At 41.6% G+C, this 12,961-nt stretch overlaps 1 protein-coding gene across 2 annotated transcripts in view; it reads left to right on the forward strand.

The window, feature by feature from the left end:
- DOCK1 (dedicator of cytokinesis 1) overlaps positions 1–12,961 on the forward strand; it is a 431,183-nt gene that overhangs the window by 399,737 nt on the left and 18,485 nt on the right. For both annotated transcript variants that reach the window (XM_088452203.1, XM_088452204.1), the window contains exons 46-48: positions 3,478–3,561; positions 6,591–6,728; positions 10,316–10,461. In XM_088452203.1, the coding sequence (XP_088308329.1) occupies positions 3,478–3,561; positions 6,591–6,728; positions 10,316–10,461 (368 nt within the window). The remainder of the gene's footprint in view (positions 1–3,477; positions 3,562–6,590; positions 6,729–10,315; positions 10,462–12,961) is intronic.

Raw genomic sequence — 12,961 nt, forward strand, 5'->3', positions numbered from 1 at the left:
GATAATTTTCAGTCCCAGGCCCATGGGTCCCTTGATCCTGCCCTGCTGACCTCAGATCTGCTTTACTGCTCTGTAAGACTGCTCCTCCAGGCCAAGACAGAGTTCAAGTTCAGTCTTAACATCTGCTTTATGAGCTACCGAGCTTTACCTGTGCCCCAACTCTTATTCAATAAGAGCAGGGGCCTCTGCAAGGTAAAAGGCAGAAGATAAGCCCTGGAGCCAGTGTGTCGTATATCAGAGTAAAGCTTCAATTGGGCATAAACCAGGAAGAAGCTGGGGGGCTGCAGTTAAAGGCCTTGATGGTCTGTGACATCGAGATTTTGTTAGAAAAGAAGCACAAAAGAACATATGTAAAGGGGATTTAAAAGAAATTGTGCTAGTGTGGGCCACATACCTGCTAAATGAAACACATATAATAAGCAAGAAAGTGTGTGTGTCTGTTTGTGTCCTTTATGCATGGCCAGAGTTTTGTACCTAGCTCCACCAAATTTGCCAGGGTGGTGTAGTTTGACCAGGATTAGGTTTTTGCCTAGGTTTGAACTTCGTTAGGGCAACACACTGTCACACAATCCCAGACAACCGGGACACTCTTAAATTACACAGGGGCTGAGGGGCTGGCTTCATATACAACTGTCACACTCTCATCTCTTCCAAAGTGCTGTGTTATATCACTTTTCCAACAGCCACATACATGAAATACGGAGGTAGTCAGCCCTCTATGTTTGCGTGATACACTTTGACATTAAACGGTGTGCATTATTCGCATTTCACTCACTGTCTCATTTTACAGCAGCCGCCCCGGGGGTTTTAGCAGAGTTCCTGGCAAGCTCATGAGCAGCTCAGCACTCGATACATTCAGACTGTGGCAGAGAGCATAATCAATCCACAATCCTTGATCCTGGCAAAGCTTAGCATACTGAGATTACAAAACAGCAGGGGAGATCGATCGCAGCCACACAGTACCATTGCGGACGGGCCCCCTTCTGTCCGGGACTCCAGTCCTGGCATTCCCCCCCTGATGGCAGCCCTGCTAGACATGGTCTTCAGTGTTGGTCTGCAGAGTTATTTCAGGGGGTGATTCAGCTGCGGACGCAGTGACAGAGATCACGCAGAATCACGATTATTGGGAATCTGCGTATGTGCAGTACGGGTCTTAGATCCCGCACACTGTCCGGCAGCAGACTGTCAGTGATTGACAGTGTGCTCTTGTTTTTGGACGATAAGGGGGTAGTGACGGAATTGATATGAAATACCGCCGGCCGCATGGCCGGTGGTTCGACTCCCGGAAGCGGCAGCCCGACATTAGCAGAGATCCCGACAGTGGAAGCCCGACAGCGCTGGAAACCCCGATCGTGGATAGGTAAGTATTACCTAACCTAACCCTCCTTAGAGGTGCCTAACCCTAACCTCCCCCCCAAGTGCCTAACCCTAATCCCCCCTCTGTGCCTAACCACCCCCTTCCCCGCTGCCTAAACCTAAGTCCCCGGGGGGGGTGCCTAACCCTAAGTCCCCCCCCGGGGTGCTTAACCCTCCCTCCCCCTAGCCTAACCCTCCCGGGGGGGTGCCTAACCCTAAGTCCCCCCCGGGAGCCCTAAACCTAACCCTCCCCCCCGCAGCTGTCCGCTCGCGGCGCCCGGCATCACTATGATCGGGATGCCGGGCGCCGGTCTCCCGGCGTCGGGGAAGTGCCGGGCGTCTACATCTAGATGCCCGGCATTTCACCCTTGCCGGGATATGACAGTCGGGAAGCCGGCTGCCGGTATTTAGGCAGTCGGCTTCCCGATTGCATACCGCAGTGACGCCCTCCCTTTTTCAAACAGAGGTGTGTCACATTGGGGGTGAGTGGTCAAGATCTCGGTTGGCTGAAGGAGATTTCCTGGCCAGCTTTACTCATCTGCAGCCAGCCAAAAGGATCGCAGATGATCCGATGCTGCGTCCTAGGATGCAGCTTGGATCAGTAATGCATGCAGGAGTTGTGAAGCTTCCTGCTGCATTACCAAATTACAGCTAACGCAGCTGCTAACATGTTAGTAGCTGTGATAGCATATCCGTCCGCAGCTGAATCACCCCCTCTGTTCTGCAGTGATTTCTGAAACTCAAGTGATTTTGGAAGCTATACTGATGTCTGCTCCTGATATATCCCATTCCAAACGGTATGCGAATACGCTGCCTACACTGTCATTTATACCCCAGAAAACCAAATTACTGGGTCATTCATTTCTACCTGGTAATTTGCTGATCAACACAGGGTTTTTTCTGTCTGAAAGGGTCAACCCGGGTCGAAATTCCCAGGACTTTGACCCAGGAATTTACCAGGGTCGGAAACCCATGAATTTAGAACCGGGTTGACCCTTTCAGACAGAAGAAACACCCGTGTTAATCAGCAAATTACCGGGTAGAAATGTATGACCCGGTAATTTGCTCTTCTGTCTGAAGGGGGGTGCGGGCAGGGACTGGCAAAACAACCCGGCACGCAAATGCCGGGTGAAAGCCATTTTTTTTCCTTTTTTTCTGCCTGAAAGTGTTATTTCTCCTAATTTGCATAGTTGTCCAGGTAATAGGGAAGGGCAATTTAAATATATGAAGGATGCAGGTGTACTTCAGGATCCAATCATCAACCTGGGCAATGCCAGGTATCCCAGCTAGTATATAATGCTACAGAAACCTACAATTGGAAAGTCAATACATATTGTGTTGCAGAAATTGAGGTGGGCTATATAAGTCCAGTATTGAGAGTTTTAGGAAGTATGATAAAAATGGATACAAATAGTTTAAACCCTGCCTGATAAAGCTGTAGTGGCAGCATTATATATAGAAATGATTTTCCATTTTAATTTGATGGAGAGAGACCAATCTTTTCCCAGTTTCTATGATTACATGAATTTCATATAAAAGTTACACCAAATCACAATTATAGAAAACAAGGTTCATAAGCACTTTGTTTTTGAAACATTGGATAGGAAATAGTCATCCTCTGATAACTCCATCCATATGAAATGGTTTCAATGGGCAGAATATAGGGAAATACAATGTCATTCCACCATTTATAGTGGAGCACTATACAGTGGAGCACCTAGATCAGTAGGAGCTGTTGATCTAGATGTTCTCTGCTCAGACTCGGAGTAGTTCTACTCATAGCTCCTTTAATAATTTTGTTTCTAATTGTTCTTACGTATATCAAAAGTTTTCTTTCATGTCTATGAATCAGATGTTTGTAAGCTGACCGATGATACTTTATTTTGTGATATGCAATATGTTTGACTTCCCCCTTTTTTTTTTTCCCTCTTTTTTTTCTTTTTGTATCCTCATTTTTTCTTTTTCTTTTGTACTAAATTTTCAATAAAAACTATTATGAAAAAAAAGTTACACCAAAAAAAAAATTTGTTACGACTATTTTACAATATTTTTGTCATGACGCTGCCTCGTGTTTTATTTTACATTGAATATATTGTAATCGATCTCCTTTTTATGCACTAGGCATTCTTTACTGAGAAATACATGCAGGAGCACCCAGAGGACCTGGAGAAGATTGATAAACTAAAGGACCTGATTGCCTGGCAGGTAAAGCTCATCTCAGTCACTGCGTGCCGGGGCGAGCACCGAATAGACAGCTCGCCCTCTCTGCTGACAGCTTGTGTGTATAAAAAGGGATCAGGGTGGCAGATACCTTTTCTGTGGCATTTATCTGCCCTACAGAAGTGAAGTAGCATTTCGCATTCCAGTGTGACATTTGATAATTTCATGAGTATTTTAAGCGTCTGTTGTTTTTTTTTTCCATGTCAAGGAAAGGACAAGGAGCCACCTTCAGACGACTTTTACTTTATTCTACTTACACCCCTTCAATGTTTATAAATACTTAGATTTATCATTCTGTGCTTTTCAGACATGTATTTACATCATAAATTAGAAGTGTTTATTATTTTATCGCACTGATTCCAAGCGTTTGTGCTGTGCACTTTTTAATGAATATAGCTAGTTGCTGCCGTATCTCATGAAAATATCAAAGATAAAGAATGTGCCCGATGATATAAAGGCATTGCTTAAAAGCACAGAAGAAAGTTAGGATTAATCAGTGTATTTTGTAAAAGCTGCAGGAAGGCATGTACAGTAAATGCACAAAACTCTTTTATACCCGTTAAATGTAGGAAGCAGAGTTTTAACACCTATACATAGGGTGCACTTTAGGGACTTTGGTACTAATCTCAATTTTATCTGTTATTGAAAGTCTCTCTGAGCCTCAATGGAATAATGCCTTTTGCATGGCAGGTCTAAAATGAAAATATAATTTTTTGGATTTAGTATTTGTGTTTCTGAAAGCGAAGTCTTTTCAAATGTGTTTGTGAAATGTGAGTTTTTGTAAGTGTAATCTATAAATAATTGCTAGCCATGAATACTGGTGAAATTGCGTTTTGTATTATTGATTTAAAAAAAAAAACGGACGTTTAGGTTATTTAAAGTAAATATATAGATGGAAAAGTAGGTACTGTAGGTAAAAGATGCAATTGTACCTAAAATTTGTGTTTTCAAGTTTTTAAAAGGAATTCTTTCTCGCCATTTATGCTGCTCAGTATCGGTCATTTTGCGTTTTTCTATTATTTTGCAGCCACAGCTAGGTGTTGCAATGTTTTAGTGGCAATTACATGTTCAGTTGTTCCATTACAAATATTTAGCATTATTATAAAGTACCTGCACTATATGGTATGCGTTCGGCATCCTGGCGGTCTGTATGCCGATGCTTACCTTACCGACGCCAGAATCCCGGTGCCAGCATCCTGACTGCCAGGATGCCGAAGGTAAGTGGCGGGGAGGGTTAGGTTTAGGGTTAGGCACTAGGGGGAGGGTTAGGGTTAAGAACTAAGGGGGAAGAGTTAGGTTTATGGGAGGGGGAGGTTAGGGTTAGGCACCAGGGAAGGAGGGTTAGGGGAGGGGGAGGGTTAGCATACCAACCACCAAGTGTAGGTATGTTAACCCTGTCAGGATCCAGGCGTCGGGATTCTGACTTACACCAGACCCATGCTGGGTGCAAAAGATCCAGCTGAAGCCAACATCCCACCTCTGTTTGCACGCTATGATTGTGCAAGAAAGTCTGCTTATATACTCAAAGCACAAGTATGATACAGATGTGTCCACATACATCTACCGTCGTGCTCTACAAGTCGCGCTACACATAACGCGGGAGCTCCGTGTGACTCGGCAGTGCCGAGCGTCTTTGTGTGACTTTTTACCTTCAAATGCATCTTATTTGCACATCTATGCAAATAGCTAACACAAGCAGCTCCTGCTGATTAAAATGATATGCAGCTTGTCTATGTTCTGTGTGCGTCTGTGGGTGTATCTGCATACAAAACACTACGTTACAGTGTTACAACCGCTGACCCTGTACCGTAGCATTTCGCATGCAGATACACCCGCAGTTGCCCACAGAATGCAGGCTGCTTATCATTTTACTCAGCAGAAGCTGCTTGTGCTAAATATTCGCATTGCTGAGCGAATAAGTCGCACAAAAAACGCTTGGCGCTACTGAGTCACGCCACTGCATGGCGCAACTAGAAGGACTGTTTAGCGCACAAGGAGGCTAGATGTATGAGGACACATCTGTATGTTTGAAGTGAAAATTAATTTTTAACAAGAGTTACTCTTTCTAACATAGAGGCCATTGTTTCACATGAATTTGGAGCTGACCCATCACTCACTGTACTGTCTCTGTGAACCTTGGAGTAATAGGGGCCAATTTAATTTGATTCCAGTGATATTACATGTTTTCCCTACACCCTATAGAGCACCACAGGACAATTTGCACTATCTGGAGGACTGTAACTGGCGTGATATGTGCACAGCTTACCATTGCAGCGATGCTCGTCTGCTCATCGGCAGTAATTGATTTCCCCCTTAGAATCAAAATGATGTCATACTTACTCAATTTGATAGTTATAGCATTTTCATTTCAGTAAATATTAACTTGGGAACCCCAAATGTACATAATACCAAATGTAAGAATGTCGTATATGGAAAAATTAAAATTTTATCATGTATTTTTACCATTACTGGAAAATTCGAGACATTCCATTGAAAAGTAGGGACAGTAAGTATTCATGGCAGTTTAAAAAAATAAATAAAATAATGGCCTTTTTTAATAACTGTACAGTCTTAACTGTATTATCAGGTACATCTATATATTTTTTATAGTTAAAATTTGCAGCCTTATGTGTTTCACCCCATGGCAGCATCAGTGGCATGGGAGAGGGGGAAAGTTAATTCTGCACTTTACAATAGAACCAAGGTTTGCTTTACTTTTGATACAGTAGGTGATTTCACTTTTACATACTTACTGCATCGATGACGATTCATATGGCTTACAGTCATTTGGCATTTTCAGGTTTAGATTTTTGTCTCTGACGAGTCAACAACATAGCCCCCGCTGTGTTTAGTATGTGTCGAATATCATATTACCAAAGCCTTTATTCAACCTCCCAACCAATCATTAATTTATCACTTCTGAGCTACAAGTTTTCCCAAGTGAATTTTCAATGTGAATCATTTATTTGTTTTTGCTTGTAAATCATTTTATTTTCATGTTTTATTATGTGCAGGTTCCGTTTCTGGCTGAGGGAATTCGCATTCATGGAGAAAAGGTCACCGAGGCATTGAGGCCTTTTCACGAACGAATGGAGGCTTGTTTTAAGCAATTGAAAGAGAAGATAGAGAAACAATATGGCGTGAGAACTCTGGTGGGTACAAGAATTACGCCCTTTGCGGTCCCATAATTGTATTAGTGTAATGGGAATGTATGTAGTGCTTATATATTACAGTATTTTTATGGATCCTTTTCCGGTTTAGGGCGGGATGTGCTAACATTGTGTGGTACATCCTGCCAGGCATCGCATCCATACTGATCACATATGTACTAACATATGCGATCAGTACTGCAAAGGACAGCTCTTCCGGTAAGAGCTGTCCTTTGTGATCAGCGCCGCGCCCTGGACTTCCAGGTTTATGACCCGAGAGTCCATCTGCGCATACACATGGAAAATGCGGTAAAATCCCGAAAATTGGGTTTTTATCGCATTTTCCATTTAGTACATCCTTGCGTTGGTCAGGGAGGAATTTTTGGGAAGTTCTCGAAAAACTTCTGCAGTCAAAGTGCATCACCTCGGCATTGTAAAAGTTTGTCTGTACCGGCTGGAAAACTTATTTGATTTTGTAAGGGTAGAGAGAAGGTAGTGTCATGCTTGCCAGACTGATCCAACCAGAGGAGGACTACATGGTACACAGCCCGGTCATACCTTGTGTTGTTTGAAAGTTACTTAAGTTTATTACAGTTAGGGAGCAATTTCTGCAGTTTACTAACTGCTGTAGATCATGCTGCTTTGTAGATGGCTCATCCACACACTATTATGCCAGATACACACCTAAGCGATTTTAGTCACAATCCCACCAACTTTAGGATTTTTCCAGCATTGAAATGATCTTTAGAACATGCAATTTCTAAAGTACACACTAGTGATTTATCGTTCCAATCCAAACTATTATATGCCCTAAAGCTCATTTCAAAGTTGACATTTTTCAATACGCTATGGGCAGAAATGTTTAGGACAGATGACCGGAAATGCGTACATACCATAAAATGTGCACGATATGGGCTCGTGATTTCCAACAAATGTTGTGTGGAAGCTCTGATCCCATCATCCTATCCAACTGATTTTGGAACGATAATCGCCCCTGGGTGCTGCCTACACACTGAAAGAATATCTGACCTAGCAGCTGTAAATCGGCTGATCGGTTCACTTATGGCATAAGCTGGGTACACATAAGATGATATATTGGACAATTTGTCGTTTTGGGACAGATCGGAACAACAAATCTCAAAAAATTTAATAGTAACACAAAAAGGCACTAAAAACATTAACCACACTTCCCTTGAGTTTTTGTGGGAAGATCCTCCTCTTCAGTTTTAGTTATGTAGATTCACATAGAAAAAGAGAGAAGAAACAACATATCCTCGGGTAATACCTCTTAGATTATGGGTTGGTAAAATAATGACAGCACGTGGGGTTTAGATTTGTATAATGTAATGTATTTTTGGGATGCCCCCTAAAGATATCACTCACACATAGTGGGTAGGTATATAGGCATATCAAAAGACCTTTTTCTTAGACAAGATCACCATCACCATGACTATGATGTAGCAGGGGCTGCCCCCTTCTGATTACACTCACAAGCTTAGCAGTAAGATGAGCACATCAGGTGGGTCTTTGTCTCATGTTGTTCAAAATTCAGCCTCCCTTTTTCTTTTTGATGGAAGGGTATTTCTCCAAAGTGGATCCCCACAAATGTTAAGGAGAAACGAGGGTTTCATAAAATCAAAATCCTTTTATTCACAACTTAAAAGCAACAAACAGTCCAGATAAAAACAGGGAGGACTTGTACCGTGTATTAGGGAGAAATTAGTTATGTAAACTAGGCCCCATTGTACAAATGATCCTCTTCTCGTCCTCAGTATGGTCACCTCTTCCAAATCAATTGAACTATCCCCAAAATCCATTGTGTACGCACTATCGCGCTCCCGCGCATCATTAATCGCATCTTCGGGCCAATCTGAAGATTCAAGGAACGACTCCATGCTTCTGGATGCGGCGGGAAAACGACATACTGGGCAGTCATACACCAGATCGCGCAGTGTCTACGGCCCTGTGTGTTTTCTCCGCAAGTCAGTGACCGTGTCCTTCTGTTTAGGGTTCATTTTAGACAGGTAGCAAACATATTAATTTGATTTTGCAAAGCGCAGTACCCACACGCTGCTTTTACTGCATCTGACGCGCAAAGTACGATTCTCTCTAAGCTGAGAAAAACGTATTGCAGGGAAATTCAATACTGCACGTTGGGAGTCACTTGAGACAATGCAATGTATTTTTCATTCTTATTATTATTATGTGCAGCAAAATCTCCCAGCACTAAAGGACCACGTACTACATTTGTATCATGGCTGTACTGTAGCAGATACAGGGTGCAGACCACTATGGGGTGAGAAAATGGCGCACTGGAGGCATTTATAATTAAGTTTAAAGTCCAGTAACGGGATATTAACATGACGCTGGGCTAATGTGTCTTTTTCCTGACTGTGTATATTGTTTTTTTTTTTTAAGACGTCCGTTTATTTTCTTTATTTATTATACAAGGCAGGACACGCTGAGCATCTGTGGTCAGAATAGCATGGCAGCTGTTCCAGGCAGCTCCTCCCAATATTTGGGTTGGTGTCAGCTGACGCACAAGGCTAATATAATGTGTCCTCTTCTGTTTGTAAGCTGCCGGGGATAGAGCGCAGATAGACGGTGTCCATTGTAATGACGAGATATTTGACAAGCTTCCATTAGGATAAGATGTGTTGACTTTGTAAGTTATCTTCCCTAAGTCTCAATATTAAACATAGAAGAAGCAGCGGCATTATACTTACACATGTCTGATGTTATCGTAACGTGTTTCCTAATCCCGGCCTTGCTCTGCCAGGGATGATGGAGTGGTGCTACCACTGTTTGCTTGCCCTGTATCAATTAATCATCGGCTGACAGTACAAAATCGTGCACAGTTGAGCAGCTGAATACGTTTAGTTTTGTGTCATGTACTGAGAGTAGCGTATACTTCTTCAGATATTGTATAGAAATGTCATTCAGGCTTTTTTTTTTTATTTTGGGATTTTGCGAAGCATGAGGGTATGTTTCCCTGACATCCTATCTGGGGGGGGGGAGGACTGGAAACCATGGGGTATAGAAGGCCATGTTTAAGGAACAGGCACAAAGTGTGCAAGCGTAAACTTGTTTGCGGGCTGCCTCCTCCTCTACCGTTGGCAAGCTGGCTACTTACCCACGGAGGAGACTGCCAGGTTAGTGGACAGAAACACAATCTGTGAGAGTTACCTAGGAAGCATTACTATTGCTCATTGATTGAACTGAATTTGCACTGATGTGAAAGTCATGTCCCATCCCGCTATACCATGCTCTTCTTGAGTCCTGATATCGTCACTGTCCTGCCAAAACTTTGGAGGTATAATTCTGGAGCACCACAATCTGAAAATGAATCGAGGGAGATTTTTACTGGCCTATGAACCGCGGACACCCAAATGCTATTAACCATAAACACCAAAGACTTCAGATTCATAGAATTATGAATTGCATAGTTATCTTATATTCCATAAAATTAGTTCTGTGTTTAAATGGAGCCGCATTGTAAGGGACGGTATACGTTCATTCTGGGAGTGGTTTTTTTGAGTTTATGGAAGACAGAATGGAATGACTTTATCTGTACATTTTATTACTTCTAGTCCTCCAGCATTGACGAAAGGTGGGGAAATCGACCAAGATCCATGGTTAGATCTTTTACTATGCCGTCGTCATCTAGGCCTTTGTCGGTGGTATCTATATCCTCTTTGTCATCAGACAGTACACCTTCAAGACCAGGTTCTGATGGGTATGTTATATTACACTATACACTACTATTAATCTCAAAGTGTATCTATCTATCTATCTGTGTGTCTTTTTATATATATATATATATATATATATACATATATATATATACTGTGTGTGTGTGTGTGTGTGTGTGTGTATATATATATATATATATATATATATATATATATATACAGTCAGGTCCATAAATATTGGGACATTGACAGAATTTTCAGAGTTTGGCCTCTATTCACCACCACAATGGTTTTGAAATGAAACAAACAAGATGTGCTTTAACTGCAGACTTTCAGATTTAATTTGAGGGTAATTACATCCAAATCGGGTGAACGGTGTAGGAATTACAACAGTTTCAATATGTGCCTCCCACTTTTTAAGGGGCCAAAAGTAATGGGACTATCAACTCAAAAGCTATTTCATGGACAGGTGTGGGCTATTCCCTCATTATTTCATTATCAATTAAGCAGGTAAAAGGTCTGGAGTTGATTCTAGGTGTGACATTTGCATTTGGAATCAGTTGATGTCAACTCTCAATATGAGATCCAAAGAGCTGTCACGATCAGTGAAGCAAGCCATCATTAGGCTGCAAAAATGAAAACAAACCCATCAGAGATATTGCAAAAAGATTAGGTGTGGCCAAATCAACTGTTTGGAACATTCTTAAAAAGAAAGAACGCACCGGAGAGCTCAGCAACACCAAAAGACCCGGAAGACCACAGAAAACAACTGTGGTGGATGAGAAAAGAATTATTTCCCTGGTGAAGAAAACCCCCTTCACAACAGTTGGCCAAATCAAGAACACTCTCCAGGAGGTAGATGTATATGTGTCAAAGTCAACAATCAAGAGAAGGCTTCACAAGAGTGAATATAGAGGGTTCACCACAAGATGCAAACCATTGGTGAGCCACAAAAACAGGAAGACCAGATTAGAGTTTGCCAAACAAAATCTAAAAAAGCCATTACAGTTCTGGAACAACATCCTATTGACAGATGAGACAAAGATCAACTTGTACCAGAGTGATGGGAAGAGAAGAGAAGGAAAGGAACTGCTCATGATCCAAAACATACCACCTCATCAGTGAAGCATGGTGGTGGTAGTGTCATGGCGTGGGCATGTATGGCTGCCAATGGAACTGGTTCCCTTGTATTTATTGATGATGTGACTGCTGACAAAAGCAGCAGAATGAATTCTGAAGTGTTTCGGGCAATATTATATGCTCATATTCAGTCAAATGCTTCAGAACTCATTGGACAGCGCTTCACAGTGCAGATGGACAATGACCCGAAGCATACTGCAAAAGCAACCAAAGAGTTTTTTAAGGCTAAAAAGTGGAATGTTATGCAATGGCCAAGTCAATCCCCTGACCTGAATCCGATTGAGCATGCATTTCACTTGATGAAGACAAAACTGAAGGGAAAATGCCCCAAGAACAAGCAGGAACTGAAGACATTTGCAGTAGAGGCCTGGCAGAGCATCACCAGGGATGAAACCCAGCATCTGGTGATGTCTATGCGTTCCAGACTTCAGGCTGTAATTGCCTGCAAAGTATTTGCAACAAAGTATTAAAAAGTGAGAGTTAGATTTAGGATTGTTTAGTTTGTCCCATTACTTTTGGCCCCTTAAAAAGTGGGAGACACATATAGAAACCGTTTTAATTCCTACACCGTTCACCTGATTTGGATGTAATTACCCTCAAACTAAATCTGAAAGTCTGCAGTTAAATCACATCTTGTTTGTTTCATTTCAAAGCCATTGTGGTGGTGAATAGAGGACAAAATATGAAAATTCTGTCAATGTCCCAATATTTATGGACCTGACTATATATATATATATATATATATATATATATATATATATATATATATATATATATACTGTGTGTGTATGTATATATATATATATATATATATATATATATAAAATATATATTTATATATAATGTGTGTGTGTGGGAAAAAAATGGGAGGGAGGGGCGTTATATTGTAAAAATATTGAAGGACTGTAAATATTGCAATGCAACATGCTTTCTTAATGCAATTCATCAAAATGTACTATGCAAATGAATCAACGTTTCGGCACAGCACAGTGGCGATACTTAAGACAACAACTGTTAGTTCTTATATTAAAGCAATTGTCAACACTTGTTTTACTTCTTTTCAGTTACTTTAGAACCAAAATGACCAGCATCACTGCACAGGTTCCCTGGGATTGCTAGAAATATATGCTGTTTAAATGCATATAAATCCCTTTCCCCTTGTTCATACTGTATTTAAGTGCAGTTGAACATCGTTAATCCGGGCCATTGCATAATTACATCTGACATACAGGATACATATGGCCAGCAATTGAGTGCCAAGTCCTCATTTTTCCTGTATTGCTGAGTCCGCTGCTTACAGTATCCACATCATGGGACATGTTTATGCTGCAAGCCTGCAGAAAACACACATCAATTAAAACCCAGAGTATTAGGCTTAGTGTAGTCCCTTACAGATGGCTATTG

Source organism: Taudactylus pleione, unplaced genomic scaffold, assembly GCF_031769625.1.
Source record: "Taudactylus pleione unplaced genomic scaffold, aTauple2 ptg000034l, whole genome shotgun sequence".
NCBI lineage: Eukaryota > Metazoa > Chordata > Amphibia > Anura > Myobatrachidae > Taudactylus > Taudactylus pleione.